Source organism: Glycine soja, chromosome 11 (genome assembly GCF_004193775.1).
Source record: "Glycine soja cultivar W05 chromosome 11, ASM419377v2, whole genome shotgun sequence".
Lineage (NCBI taxonomy): Eukaryota > Viridiplantae > Streptophyta > Magnoliopsida > Fabales > Fabaceae > Glycine > Glycine soja.
The window spans coordinates 5,753,320-5,769,709 of NC_041012.1; the positions used below are offsets into that span (position 1 = coordinate 5,753,320).

Below are 16,390 nucleotides of genomic sequence, written 5' to 3' on the forward strand. Positions count from 1 at the left end.
CCTACCACCAGTCTTTAGAAAAAGAAAAAAGAAATTCCTTCACACCTGTTTTCTTAAACTCTCCTATACTCCTTAATTTTGTTAATTGTCAGGTCAAAAGAAGGAAGAAAAAAGAGTGCGAATAAGAGAGATGCTATTTTAAAATAGAATGTAATGTAAAAAATATATCAGAATTAGTTTTTATAGCAGCTAAACTATCTGAAGAGCTAGTATACTCTCTTTAGAGAATTTATAATAGAATGATGAATTCCTCGGTTCTCTTGGTTATATAATGATATATACACATAATATCATATACATTTTTTCTAGTAATAAAACATAAAAAATGCAGATTTCATATTTCCATTACATACTTTCCATTTTTCTCAAATAAAAAGTATAAAACTTTTGCTAACCAATGTCTTTAAAGTATTGATTGAGGAACTAAAAAGAAAAAAATATTTATTATGAAATTCATATGAGAGCATAATAAAAGTCATGAGTAGTGTAATTTTGCACATCTCAATAAATTATTTAAAATATTGATCGGTTTAGTTCCTTAATCAATACCCTAAGAAAGTGGTTAGCATTTTCCAAAGTATAATAATATGTCTTTAGATAAAATAAGGGTTTAATTGCAAATTTTATAAGCTAACTTTTATTATTTTGTAAATTTTATCACCCAATTTTTAATTTTGTGCATTATTGGCAAAAGATAAGCGATTTTAACTTTTGACATCAGTTTAATTATCACTGAACTAGAAAGTGACTTTTACATTGATTATTATCACAATCGATGTAGAAAATCACTTTTTTACATTGATTATAAATTGCAACCAGTGTACAAAAATTAAAAAAATATTTTTTTTATATAGTTTTGTTACCAACATGATGATAAAGTGAACAAAAGTAAAAAATTTGGATAGTAAATTTTGCGAAATATTGAAAATTGGAAAGTAAAATTCGTTAAAAAAACTTTCAGGAATAAAATTCATAAAATCATGAAAGCCGAGTGATCAAATTCGCAAAAATAAAACTGAAGTGATAAATTTACAAAATAATGAAAGTTTGATGGTTAAATTTGTAATTAAGATTAAAAGCACGTGTCTCATTCATTGATGAACATGGCCTTATTCATTCAGAGGACCCTTAGTAACATTAATGCGTCGTCTAAAGGTGCACAGACTACTCTTTACCTTTTTATTTTGCTGACCATCATATTAGTACAAAATAGTCTTGCTGGAACCGATAACTAATCTTCGTCAAAGATCATTAGTTCGCACAATGTAAGTATTCTTCTCCCAATATGATTTATTCCATATTCAAGGATCAATCAAGATTCAAATTTTATACCACTTAGTTAAAAAACACAAATCAATATCACTTTTGTCAACCTTACTAACTACTATTTACCTACTATTTTGTAGTGTACATACATTAATACATACAGGATTTAATAAGTGTATGTCTGAATTAAAAGTTTACAAATTTCAAGTTTATAAAATAAAATGAAAGTAATTTTTAATTTTTTATTTTAATTTGAATTTCAAGAAAAAATTCACTTTATAGTCAAATCTAACTAAATATTAAACAAAAAATATTAAATTTAGAACTGACATTAAGAACCTCTCAACTGGAAATCAAACATCCTAAATACCATGGCAAAACAAAGGGTAGCTCAAACTCGTGTAAGTTTATAAGTAGCATGTTTTGGTAAATGTTTTTACAGGAAATAATCAATTTTTTATTCTGTTCCAAACCGTTTTGAACTAGCAACTCTTTTTACTTTAAAAAAAAAAAAAATAGTTCAGTCATAGACATACGTTTTTATGAGCAATCGTGTTTATGTAGACACTGTGTAGGTGCAAAAATTACTTTATTTGCTGGGTTTTGCGTGGTTGATGTCCACTTTGGGGAATAGGCAGAAGTTACTATAGTTAGGTGACTATGAACCACGGGGTCATGCGTGATTTGATGCAGTGGGAAATGGAATAAATTATTGAGAGGGCAGGGCGAATGTGATGGAAATCTGGATTATTATTAGCTGCCTAGACTAGAGTAGAGGACATTAGAATATTATGCGGTTCGTGGTATTTTCAAAGTGGGGTTCAAACTTCAAAATATATACTCTCCTAGTTTGCACAGTCCATGTCCATGGTTTCTCATCATATATAATTCCCCATTCTTGTTGTTGTTAACGGACCCGTTCAATTCAATTCCCTTCTTCTCTTCTCTAGCTCTTTATTTTTAGTGGTCATATCATGTCCTTCTGTTGTCTGTCATGTACACGTTACTTTGCTTTGCATAGATAGATAGCTAGCTAACGCCATATATAAAATGCTCAGAGAAAGATAAAGCTGTAGAAGAGAGAGAGAGAGCCAAACTTACCGTACAAGTTGTCAGTGACTTAAGACTACAACACTGCCGAACCGGGATAGGGCTTCAGTTTCCGTGGTCCCTACATAAATCTCTGTCGAAACTAGTGTACATTCTCACGCGCTATATATAAACGTTCTTGTAGACCGGAACCAGATGCAGACGGCGTTAAAGTTTATGTATGCAACAATGGAAAAAAATTAAACATAACTGATATGCTGCAGAGATGGTAATGGCTAAAGATTGGCCAAAGATACTACAATGTTTATTTTCATATTATCAATTTTGCATTCAAAAGTAAAACTAGTCTTTGTATTTGTATTTAGTTTAAAAAAGAAAGAGAAAAAAATAAGTAGAAGAAAATAAAGATAAAAGAAGTAAAAAGTAGAACAAAATGAAATGATTACCTTAAGTTGTTTGGTTTTGGAAACAAATTGAAATTGTTTGGTAGGACACAAATTGAAAGGAAGGAAAAGATATACAGAAGAAGTTTCCATTCACTAACAAGGAAGAAAAATTTAACTAAAAGTAATTAGGCTTAGAAGAAGTTAATGTCCCAAAATGTAATATAAGTTAAGGTTCGAATTTATGTCGGAAGATGTATATTCACATTTAGTATGGGACAGTGTCTAGAGAAAAGATTGTCCTTGAAAAATGACATATGTTAAAACCAAACAAAATAAGAAAGAAAAAAATCTAATGAGTAAAAATAATATTTCATCAAAAGTGCATTAATGTGATTTTTGGAATTCACTTTTTTATATTTTTAATTAATACTTGTTTTATTTTAGAAAATTTCATCCTTCTATACCTTTCAGTTCGTGAATTTAATTAGTGCATTCCGTTCTTCGGAACAAATTACTAATAGCATCATGGAATAAAGCAATAGAATCATCAAATCTTCTTACTCGTTTTTGCATATATGTATAGAATCTTTTTAGTTACTTAACTATCAAAATGTCTTTATAAATACTCTCACCGTTCACCACCGTTGACAATCAACAGAAATAGCAATGCAAGATAAGGACACAAGTTATGTCTGAAATCTAATATTTCAAATGTCAGGAAAGATCAATATCTCAAACCTATTGTTTATGATTTAATAATTTATATTTTTTTTTATAAACTATAGAATAATACAAATACTGTTTTGGTACAAAAGTTAGCTACATGAAATTTCGTGTGAAAATTGAGAACAACATAAGAACAGAAATGACAACCGATATAATCATACAAAATTTCATTAATCAACATGAAAAAATACGGACTCGATCTAACCCAACGATGACATGGTTTTGGTCTTTTGGACGAGACATGAAGAAGACATATGGATATGGAGGCTTCGATTGAAAGTAGTGCGGCTGCAGAAAATAATAGTGTGAACATGACAAAATTATTACTTCACATGCAAAAAAAAAAAAGAGTAATGAAGAACGTTAAAAAATAAATGATACTTAAATGGTAACTTAAAGTTATAAAATAATTGAAAATTGTGGTGCTCTCCCACATTGCTCAATGTAGGTATGCTGGTGAAAGAATGGTCAATACTCCTAAATTAGACAAAAACAAAGTCAGAGATTGGAAGGCAATAGGACGTAGAATTAAAAGTATCCAATCCGTAAGAATTGTGATTTGTCATCAAATCATTTGCATTATTTTATAGATATAATATTATCTATTTTAGTTTTATTTTAAATTAAGTACATTAAATAATATATGTTGGTATAAAGCTAGATTATAAATTAATTAAGGTATCCAAAATTGTATCCATTTCAAAAGAATTTGCAAATTAAACTTACATTTTGAACCTAAACCTATATTAGTAGGTAATTTATTTTCTCAAAATATATAGGTTTTTTTTGTGAGTTTGAATCCAATTATCATTCCTAATATACAAACACATAACAGAATAAAAAGCCTATTTAAATATTTTAATAAAATTAAAATATATCTTTATAATTTTATGTAATACTTTATTGAACTTTACAAATGTAAAATAAATTTATATTTTATGTTTAAAAAATTATCTTATACATCATATACTTATTTTTTAAAAAATATCAACAAATATAAACAAAGTGCGTAAAATATACTTAACTAAAATATAATTTATAATAGAGTAAATTACACTCTTTACCTAAATTATATCACCATTTTCTTGTTTAAAAAACTATACTCTTTCCTAAGAAATTAACAAGTATTATAACCAGTATAATATAATATGTTAAATACTTTTAATTATATTAAAATCATATAGCATTATATTAAATACTCTTTAATCAATCTCCTTAAGATATTTTTGTCAATACTTTTTTATACTTATTCCTTTCAAAATTTAAGTTTTTTTAGATATTCACAAGTGCCTTAAAATAACGTCAATATTATTAATTGTTGGAAGACAATTTCATAACGGTCGTCGGGGCTCAAATTAATGGTAATAAGGGCCGGGAAAAATCTCACTTATGAGAAAAATAATTAAAAGAATTCAAATACAACATTATGTTAAAAAAAATAATTTGATAACATTATGTTAATATTTAACAATAAAAGATGCATTCCTCTAAAAAAAACAATAAAAGATACACTCCTATCTCTCTCTCTCACTCTCTCTCTCTCTCTCTCCCTCTCTCTCTCTCTCTCTCTCTCTCTCTCTCTCTCTATATATATATATATATATATATATATATATATATTATGTGCCTTGAGCTAAAAAAGAGTTCATTAATGAATCACTAGTTCATAGAAAATGACGGAGTGACTTTTCTTTGATTCACAGGTTTTGCACTGGCTGATTAGGATACTGTTTGTTGAATGTGGTCATGGAAAGTTGGAAACAGACTAAAATGGATTGGGACTTGATTAGAGAGAGACTTAATTAATTTTCCATTCCAAGCCAAATACATGACAATATTGAGAGGGTCGGTTGCATATGATAAAGTACTGTTATTTGTTTTTGTTTATGGTCAGTTTGGAATAAGTCAATAAACTTAACTACCATCATATTATTATTTTTCCGAAACCAATCATTTCAATTAGCAAAGTAATGAAATAATGTTTGAGAGAGATGGACAAAAATAACATAACTATGATTAATTAGTCAGTGTCAGTCCATTAAGTTCCCCTCGCATGACATGTGTCAGGTAGGGAAAGGCTCTTAAACTGAGTACACACTTAGAGACCATTACATTTGCCCACACTGATTATATAACCATAACTGACTAAACACACAGAGAGTCTAATACATAAACTACAATTAATAATCATAGAATGATAACCAAATTATGCAAGGCTATCATTATCATCTTATAATTAATAAGTTGAGTATATATATATATGGATGAGGTACTTAATCATAATCTGGAGACCTGCGAGTGTAGGAATTGAGACTGAGCTCCAAGGAAGCACGGGAAGCATTCTTGAACCCTTCTTCAGTATGATACCAGCCATTTCCATCATAGTTATAGGAATTAGACTTGAGGTTGCAATAGCCATGGATGTCCTCACCGTGCATAGGGAATAAAGGGAGGGTTTCAATCTTAGTAGCACCAAAATTCTCTGCTTCTTCTTCCTGATCAGTTGGCCTTATTTTGTCAAAGAAGTTGGCATAGGTTGAGGAATATGGGTCCACACCGACCCACCCCAAGTTGTGGTTTATTCCAACATGGCCACTGCTACCCCCAGCTGATATTGAGCAGTCCTGATAAGAAATTAAGAAAGTTCAAAACAAATTGATCATTAAGAATTAATCAAACACTTCATTGAAATGATCATTTCTAAATCTAGTTATAAGCTAGTGAACTCCTTGTTTGAACTTTGAATACTACTTATACTCCTTCTCTCTCAAGAGAAATATATAAGTTTTACTCATTGAAATGTTTTCCTTAATTATACATTGCTTTGTCATTATAGAAGAGAGCCAAGAGGCCAATGGGGTTCTTCCATTTATGGAAGTTTCAAGGATTGAATAGTGTAAAAGACTGATTGTCGCTCCGTTTTGTTGTTAAATAAGATATCGTGGGTATGTATAGTAGACTATCACTAATTACTTGCGCACTACACATGTGATGGATCATGGATATTGCTTTCCATTTCAATGCATCACAAAGTTGCATATATATGGACACTGAACAATGATAAAAGAGAAAGGAAAAAAATAAATATATATATATATATATATATATATATATATATATATATATAGGAATTCATATTAGAGTGGGGAGCTAGGCTGTTTAAAAACTATATATAAGTGTCTCATATCCATAAAAACCAAATTAGGAGTCATCTTAACTCACCCTAAAACTTTTCTCCATGGGCGCAGAACCATACCCATAATTCCCCATATGTCCCACAGTAACCATCTCAACAGAAGAAGAAGATGCCGAAGAGATCCCTACATACACAAACATGGCCACAATATAAGAGTAAGACATAAATTTAATCAACTAGTTAGTGAAGTAATTTGAGAGAGAAATTAGTATATGGTTGGTTTGGTTAACCTACCTGCAGTAGAAGAGATGTTAGAATACTTGGTGTGAATGGGATCAGGTTTCCAAGCAGAAGCAGAAGGATTAGGATGAGTTGGTGGTCTTTGTTGCATGGGGACGTTATTGTTATTATGATCAAAAGTGAACCTTTTCTTCTGCCTTTCTCGAGCTTTGTGGTTCTGGAACCAATAAAAGACATTCTTGCCTTCAATCTTACCGTACTGCCTCAGCCTAGCAGAGATCCTCTGAATCTGCTCTGCACTCGGGGATCTAATTCCATTGTTGTAGTAAAGGTCCTTCAGTATTCGTATCTGGTCGTTTGTGGGAGTCCACCGTGTACTACTTTGCCTGCTCAGAAACCCCCCTTTTCCACTGCCACCTGCATCCTCGTTTTGTTGTTGTTGTTGGCTCCCTTGTTGTTGTTGAGGTTCCATCATCCACTACTCAAAACAAACAAAAACAACCAAACCAAACAAAACAAAAAGAGTAGTAGTATGTAGTGTTTGTTGGTTGGACCAAGAAAGAGAATTTGAATATAAGAGGGTAGGTGAGAAGAGAGAGTACTACTACTGCATGAATTATGAAGGGGAGAGGGAGGGGTGAGGGGGGTTATAAACTTATAATAGGTGATGATGATAGATAATAGATGAGGCACAGGGACATATAGTACATGGAGTGATAAAGAGAGAAAAGTCATAAAAAATGTCTGAGAGAGAAGGACTGAGGGTGACAGAGTGGTGTTCATAAAAAGGGAAGGGACAAAAGAGAGCTTAGAAAGTGAGTACTATCAGGAATTACTTGGACGAAAAGGCATGACCAGGTATGTGTGAAATAAAAGTATTTGCACACCGAGACAGTGAGAAAAGGTAGAAAAATGAGGCATGAAATGATATATTGGATGGAAGGAAGGAAAGAAAAAAAAAGAGTAGATGTTCTGAATGAATGAATGAATGAATGGCAATGGAATGATGCGGGTTGTGATTTGGGAGTTCAATAGGTTCTTCTTTTGATGCAGATATCAGACATGGCCCCTACACACACATATACATATTTTTTTTAAAAATAAATTCATACTCTATAGTTATTAAGTCGAATCAACAAGCTGCCAAGATATATTCTGTACTTAACTGATGAATTGAAGGGTAAAAATGTGTTTGTGAACTTACTGTGCATCTCATGGGTCCCAACCAATGCATGAAACATATAGAGTTATAATGCTGATACATTATCCATTTCTTTTTCATCTCACCTTTACTTGAATTCTCTTTATGTATTTTTATTTTTATTTTTCATCAATTAGTATTTTATTATATCTATTAATTTTTACTTATTTTTCTTTATTTTTTATATATATCTCTTCTTTCCGTACATACACTTAAAAGATGAGATAGATGTACATGCATTTAGATCGAATTTTCCTTTCTATTAGGGCTATTTATTTTTGTGGTCTGCATTGGTCCGCATATTCTATAGGTATTTCAGGAAGTAGAGCTTTTCAAATTGTACTTGTGAGGCAGTGGCGAGGACTAGTGATGATGCTTGAGCAATGAAGAATACTACACCCTATGTGACAAAGATTTTCAATATAAAGCCTTGAGAGAAGAGGGGATCTTAAAAGCTCTATTATGTATGCTTGTTTCTTCACAGGCCTTCATTATGAACACTGGACCAATGACCAAAAACAGAAAAATAATGTAAATGCTTCTTCTCAATCTCTGTTTTGGTTATACGTACCTTTCAAGTTATTTATCCTCAACTCAACCAGAAACAATAACGTTCATTTCTTCTCCTCTCTTCCTGTATCAATAGTTCAATACTTTCTTCTCCCTCATTTTATTGTCACTTTGAAATATTTTTCTCTTTTAATTTATTTGTCACTTTAGAATATTGATATTTCAACCTATAGATATGATGCATAGTTACAGCTGCCTCAATAAACAAAAATATTTTAATCATAAAATTAGAATAATTAATTGTTTTTAAAAAAAAATGCAATGCATGTATTACTTTAAATTACAAATAAAATGAGAATATCACACAGTAACGTTACGATTCTCTCTGGTATATATCATATATGCTACACTTTTCTACTTATTGGTATAAAGTGACTGCACTTTATCTGGAGAAAAGTAAATAAACAGACCAATAAGATAGGCTAAAACGAAGAAAATCTTAAAAACTCTATATAGTGAGCCTATTGAAGCGGTTTAGTTAGAAATTATAGTTGTCAGACAAGTTAACCCTTTCATTTATCTTGTCTTGTTTTTTCGACTCTATGGGTACGCCCACAATAGGCACTAGCTCATCTCAAAATAAAACAAATTGTTCACACATACTACTAAGAAAAAAAAAAACTTGTATGTGGATTTATATATATACGTCAACTTTGGGATTGATAAAACTTGATGCAAACAACCAGTTTGGGCAGTTTTTGCATGTTGTTTTCAATAAATCAATCGAATAATTTAAATTTTACTCCATATCATGGATGGTACTTCATTCCATCGTCTCGTTTTGTAGTAGTATTTTCAGAATTTTTTTTTATCTCATACTGCTTATTATCGTTTAAAATTATCAAAAAATATTAATTATTTTTTCTAATAATCTATTTCAACTAAAAATATAATAATTTTTTTACTAGTTAGCTAATTATTGCTGTAATAAATAAAGATGGTTTAGTTGGGAAATATACATGTGAATTTCATAAAATTAAAATTTTCATTTTTAAAATACCTACAAATATTTTGAGAGAAAGTAAAAATATATACTACATTGATAGGTTATAAATGTAAAGGAAAGTGGATGAATTTGTGATGGGTACAGGTCCTTAATAATGCAGCGGAGCATGCACCCCGAATATTAAATGCAAGGGATTTCACGGTTTCTGGAGTTTTTTTTCTGTGTTTATCTTGGGTGAGATCAGAACTCGAAAGCTCCATCATTTTTTGCCACTGCAGCTTAATTAACCTGCGGTTCAGCTTTCAGCGTTTTATGCTATTTTGCCTGTAAGCAACCCTTGAAAGTGAGTGAGAGTACTGAAAAGATGTGCCCGCCCAACTGTTGCATTCTTGTACCACTCTGCAGTCAATAAACTATCCATAACTCAATTCATGTCCAACATTTTATTTATTGATCCAAACCCATGAAATTAATCTGCCAACTTTAACTGGGTAACCTAGTAACATTAATTTAATTAAAGTGTATTTGGATGTCGGTTACGTTGAATGTAACTAATTTTCATTCCAAAACAATCGGTAACTTGGCCTGGTGCATATTTGATTTTATGAAAAAATACTTTTTAAGACAAAAATAATTTTATCAAAAAGATCAAAATATATGTTTTTGTTTCAAATTGAAAAGCATTTATAATATTTTTACTTTCAATCCAAACATACATATACACATGTTTCTACTATCTTATTTTAGAAAGTGAAAAAACCATGTTGAAGATGATTTCAACATACATATACACATATGATTATGATATAGGCTAAGACGGGTTATAAGCTTTGATACAATGTTAGATTTCATCTTAAAATTAATTAACATTAAATAAAATTGTCCAACAGATATATAAGCTACACCCCAAAGACTGAGGCAGGCGATGTGAGACTTCCTAACAATTATTTTCACATAAAACAGACTGTTACAAATTTACAAATTGAGTCCGCTAATCAAATTTATAAAATTCTCAGAAGTATACGTAACTTCTGGAGTTTCATTGTATATTACACTCGTACACAATATTACATGGCTTAATTGAAGTTTGGGATATGTCATGTGTAGGGGTGTAGATAATATGTTTCTCTGGGTATTATAATATAGAATATACAGCTCCAAATTACTTCTATCCATCGGTGGTGTGGTTAATTGGAAAATTGTTAGATGTTTAAGAAAACAATATGTGAGCATGTAAAACAAAAGAACTTGGAAATGTTTTTTTGTCTTTTTTCTCTTACCTCTCGTGCATATATAACTCTACAGCATTGTACAAGTTTTACATAAAAACGAACCAATCAGGGAAACTAGTGTGGATGGAACTATTCAATCTTTCCTTTCTGAATTCATTCTGTTGTAACAGTCTCGTTCATTTGATGGTTGATACAAAACAAAAACATTGGAAAAACAATATATTGATTTGAACGTTATTCAATCCTTGGCGTACATGTCTCTACGTTTCAACTTTTTCAGATTGCATAATTTGCTTGATTTTGACACCGCCATCATGAGATTTGCCTTTCCTTATCATGCATTTACATGGCAATATGTGGCATTGCTTGGAGCCTCCCCTCTCTCTCTAGCTACCCTTTTCCCATCTCTCTCACACACATAGAGGGTATTCTATTCCCTTAATGAATTTAAAAATACACTTGTGCCAAATGGTCACAATCTTCTGTTTGATTTACGTTTATACACTTGATTTTCAAAGCCAAGTCCTTCATCACTCTCTCTCTCTCATCCAAAATCCTGAGCTGCTTACCTCATAAAGGAATGTGACCTGGCTAAAGAGACCTCACACAGCCGCAGTGGTACACTCCCTAGTCTTACGGGTAATCATCTTTCTTGCACTAATTTTCTACCCGTATCTCCAAAGATACATCACAAAGATCATTCCATATCTCTCTCTCTTTAGGCTTCTACTTCTACTGGTCTCGTTTTCCTTTAACTTTTCTTCTTTCCTTGTTATAGATGTGACTTTGCAACCATATAGAGTAAAATCCTAGTCATAACTATTCATACAATGCAAGCTTTTTGGCTTCTCATTTTGGTTTTGTTCATATTCTGTACGATCATTTTCATTTAATTAGATTTAATTATGGGATGTGAGGTTTTTAATTAATATTATGTATAGAGCTGATTTTGTAGATATCCCAACGTAATGTATATTTTGCTAATAAGGCTCTGAAGGTTTTGAAGGAAATAGTCACTTTCAGGAGTTTAATATGCTAGTTTTTGTGTGATGTGATTTTTAACTGGACCTATATTTTGAATCAATTAAGCTTTGGCTGATAACCAAATAACAACAGGAATATTTGGGGTGAGAGTGGAGGAGGGACCACCCCAGCAATAACTCGAATTAATATAGATCATCTACAAAGCAGCTGATTTTTTTTAAGTAGCATTTTTAAGGGGAAACATGAATGAATGAATGCTATATTGGCAACTACAACTATAACTTACATGCAATTTTACTTTGAAGTGATATTCTAGGTTTTTTTGGACTCCAATTTTATTTCGAGGCTTATTTTAGAATGTTTAATTTAAAGTGAGCTATAACATGATCAATAGATGATTGGATTCTTTAAATACCTTAAAAAATTAATTTTTGACCGTATGTACATAGAAGATTTTCTTGTTGTGATACAAAACTCACTTTAACAATCTTTATTACATCCCAAAAAAAATTAATTTTTGACTATCAAAGAAATTAATCTCCCATTAATTATAAGCTAGAAGATATATATTTGGTAGAAAAAAAAGGTGTTTAATTAGTTTTTCTTTATTATTTTTCACTTAATTAGCCTTTTAAGTATACAAGGACTTCTTTTTTTTCTTGCAATAACTACAATTTTAGGTGAACAGAAATATATTGGTTTCCGCACAAATTTTTATACACCAAACCAGCTCAAATTTAGATGCTTCATTTCATAATTAAGGATTGAGAATTAAATTTTCAAACACCAAAATAGCTCAATTTAGCTACTTAATTTGATAAGGGGTTGTAACTATATTCACTATGTGAATTTGAATCTCACTAACAATGTCAAAATCTCATTGGTAGGAGATCCTGTAAAAGTTTTAAGGGGGAAAAATGGGTTCAAATCAACTTAGCCTTACAATACAAATTTTCTAATTTAATATAATATAAAATTTTCAATAAATACTTATAAAAGAAGTAAAGAAAGTAAAATGTGTACGAACTTTTTTTTAAAATTAAAATTATCTTATGTATAAATTAATCTATAAGAGTCCTCACATTCGATTTCTTTAAAAGCTAATTTCAATCTATAAAAGCTAATTTCAATTTATGCATAGATTAGTTTTAATTTAGAGATTTTTAATTTATTATATTTTTCTGTTTTTCATAAGTATTTATTGAGAAATTTATTCAAACAACATAAAATCGGATAAAGAAAAGTTTAAGTTGAAAATTATTTTTCTTGTTTTTCTACCCGGTAAGCTAAAAGAAACTTTAATTATAACTCTACTTTTTTTTTTTACTTCTTTTGTTGGTCTTCAATCTAAACAACTAAATAAATTGATGAATTTTTCTGATCTAATACTTCTTCTTTTTATCCTATTTCTTTCCTCTCTAAAAATTGTAAGACGTGTATTTTATTTTCACCATACTTGCATATAATGTTATCACATCATTAAATTATTTTGATATATTATATAACTAATATATGAAGTTAATTGATATGCAGTGTAACTTATCTAATCATATAACACTATGATAAATTTGTTTTGACTTTTAAAACAAAAACCTTAAAAAAAAATCCCAAAATTGAATTTCGATTAATTGATTATGTAAAAATATATATATATATATATATATATATACCCGTAAACACCCAATCTTGTTCACCCTTCTATTATTTTTTATTTTTAGTCTTCTCAATTTATTCTCACATTTCATTTTTCTACAAATAATGAAATTTTATATTTGGGCTAATCTTAGGAAATTACCTCTTGCATCTCTCTAATTGTTCATGCACCTAATCCGGAAGAATATAAATTTGTACATTCTGAAAATATCTTTCCAGAATATAATTTTACATTTTGAATTAAGTGTTCCAGAAGCTTAAAAAGGTGCAAAAAAACAAAATTGGAGGTGCAGGAAGTAACTGCCCTAACTTAAACCAACAACATTATTTACATTGGGCTTCCAAACACAATTTGTATCGGATCTAGAATTCAACCAAACACAACAACCCTACATGAATGATGAACCCACGCGCGTGGGCTTCCTACCAGTACCAGAGTTTTTATTTATTTATCAATAGTTGATCTTTTTTTTTTTTTCCCATAACATCCTCCGCAGATTCCTTTTCAGATTGATGAAAACATTGAAAAGTCTAGTCGTGTATCAGATTTTCAGACATTCATCGAGGTGAAATTTCCATTGTTGCACCCGAGACATACTTGGTCAGTTGGTCGCAACGCATCATTGCATTGTCTCTAATTATCCCATTTTACTAATAATCTAATTCAGAAAAATTATTTGTAATAGGATTTTGGTATCAATCAACAAATCATAAGTTGGTCAGTATTAAAAAAATAATTTAAAAATTATTTGAAACAATTTATTGAAAGTGACATTTAACGAAGTTACCTAAAAAACACACACGAACAAAATAATAAAAAGGGAGAAAGCAACACACACAGTACCAACAGCAATTTACATGTAGCAAACTTATTAGAAAAACATTAAATTTAATGATACATTTGTATAATATTTTATAGAAAAAAGAAAGAAAAAAATACGTCATAATATGAATAATATAATAAATAAAAAAATATAAAAATGTTATATAAATAATGGAAGAGTTTAATTTTAGAATAAATAGTTATGTCGTAACAGTGTAAAAATATTTTTACATTGTTATCCTAAAAAAAACGGTCGAACATGATAAATTTTTTATTTATATAATAAAAATAATTATCTTAATAATTATATCAAAACAATTATTTCTTATTAGTTAACAATAAAAATTTTAACACCGACAGTTATAGAAAATATTTTAAATATGATTTGTAAAATAATTTTTAATTATATAATGATACATAGTTTACTGAATGTAAAAATATATATTTTCAATTTAATCTAATTAAAATTATAATATAATTCAACCTACGTCGGATCTCTAGCAAACCGATGTAGCAAATATTTCATTGCATAAATATGATAAAACACGACGATCGACGAATCAAATCCAAAAATGATCGATGGACCTCCGAATTGCAAAGTCAATCAACTCTCTTTTTTCTTTCATGAGACAAAGAATAATTCTAAGAGCAAATCATACTAACACTGCTTGAGGTTTTACAAGATTACATAAAATCCTCATATTTTCACTGTTACAATAATCTCTTTTAATTGTTTAAAAAATATTATTACACTGATATTTTTTTTATACATTACACTAGTTCTTAGATGCTTAAAAAATGCTGCACTATATCTCCTCATAAGAGAGATTGTTATAAATGTATAAAAAAGTAAAGATAGTTTGTGCAATCTTACAAAATCTCAAAAGAGTGATTTCAGTCATCACGTAGAAGGTTGAAGTTGCACACCGATAATTTATAATCGCTTATACACATAATACAAAGATATGGGAAACTAAACATAATATATTTTTCTCATTTTGTACAATGGTCACTCGTTCTTATTGTTCTGTTATTGGCATCAAGTATTCATGTATTGCTCTTTTGTTTCGACAATAATTATATATCTAATATTATTTATAAACAAACTACTATATATATATATATATATATTAGTCATTTAAAAAAAATACATAGAAATATACATGATTTGTGTGGTCGCACGAGTAACTAACTAGTTAATATCAAACTAATACTATAGGATTTTTTTTCCTTCTTCTTCTTTGGGTTCACCTTGTTAAAAGGAGTGAATGAAATACTCCAATATATGAGAGCAAATGAGCAGTACTTTAATCACTATTTTTGAACAATATACATGCAAGCCCAAATCAGTTAGTCTCCGGGCAGGTTTGCATTCGGGGTCCATTTGTGTAGACCAGGTCCATATCTTCGAAGTTCGAATTCTGTTTTTGCCATCAATATTCTCAAAACTATGGACCAGAAAAAAAGTCCTACAATTTGAGTACTTTCATCCTAATTTGCATAAACACATTGTACTTATTTCTTTTTCAATATGTTTTGCACTATGTAATTTTTTCCCACTGTGATATATCTACTTATTTTGTTATTGATAATTAATCTTTATGGAAAAATATTATTATTATACCATTTTGATAAAGAAATGATTTTTCATTGTCAAATAGACAAATACTAAAATTTGTGATGGGTAGGTAATGACGTGTTTAGCAGGGGATTGTCTTCATTTGTCGAAGTCATAGGTTTGTTTGTGTGGGACTCGGATTATAAGTATACCCAATCTTATTATAGGGAGTTATACACTTCATGTTATCAGCATTCAATAAATGAATAATTTCATGATTTTGACTAAGTGATTGTTGAATTTTTTTCCTTAAATTAATAGAAAAAAATGGATTGATAATGATGTGGTCTGACTCATTTTATTCAAGATAAATCTTGAATCGGATAGATTATTTCTTTTTTATATATATGAAATATGAAATTTCACTAAGTCAATTCTTAAAAAATATATAACTAAAATATTTATATTTATTTCAATAAAAGAAGCATGAGCATTTTCTATAGAAGAAATTTTTTTATCTTGATACCAATTTAAGCATGTCATAGGCTTTTTTCCTTTTTTATCCATAAAATATTTTTTGTTTAAAAAAATAGACAAATACTATTTTTTTTTACCGCAA

General features: G+C 29.6%; 1 protein-coding gene across 1 annotated transcript; it reads right to left on the reverse strand.

Annotated features, from left to right (window-relative positions):
• Nucleotides 1-5,492: 5,492 nt before the first annotated feature.
• On the reverse strand, nt 5,493-7,395 carry LOC114374361 (protein WUSCHEL-like). The gene is made up of 3 exons (XM_028332000.1): nt 6,859-7,395; nt 6,651-6,748; nt 5,493-6,052 (listed from the first exon to the last, which is right to left on the reverse strand). The coding sequence occupies exons 1-3, from the start codon at nt 7,277-7,279 to the stop codon at nt 5,702-5,704; spliced, it is 870 nt and encodes a 289-aa protein (XP_028187801.1). The 5' UTR covers nt 7,280-7,395; the 3' UTR covers nt 5,493-5,701.
• Between the last annotated feature and the right edge of the window lie 8,995 nt (nt 7,396-16,390).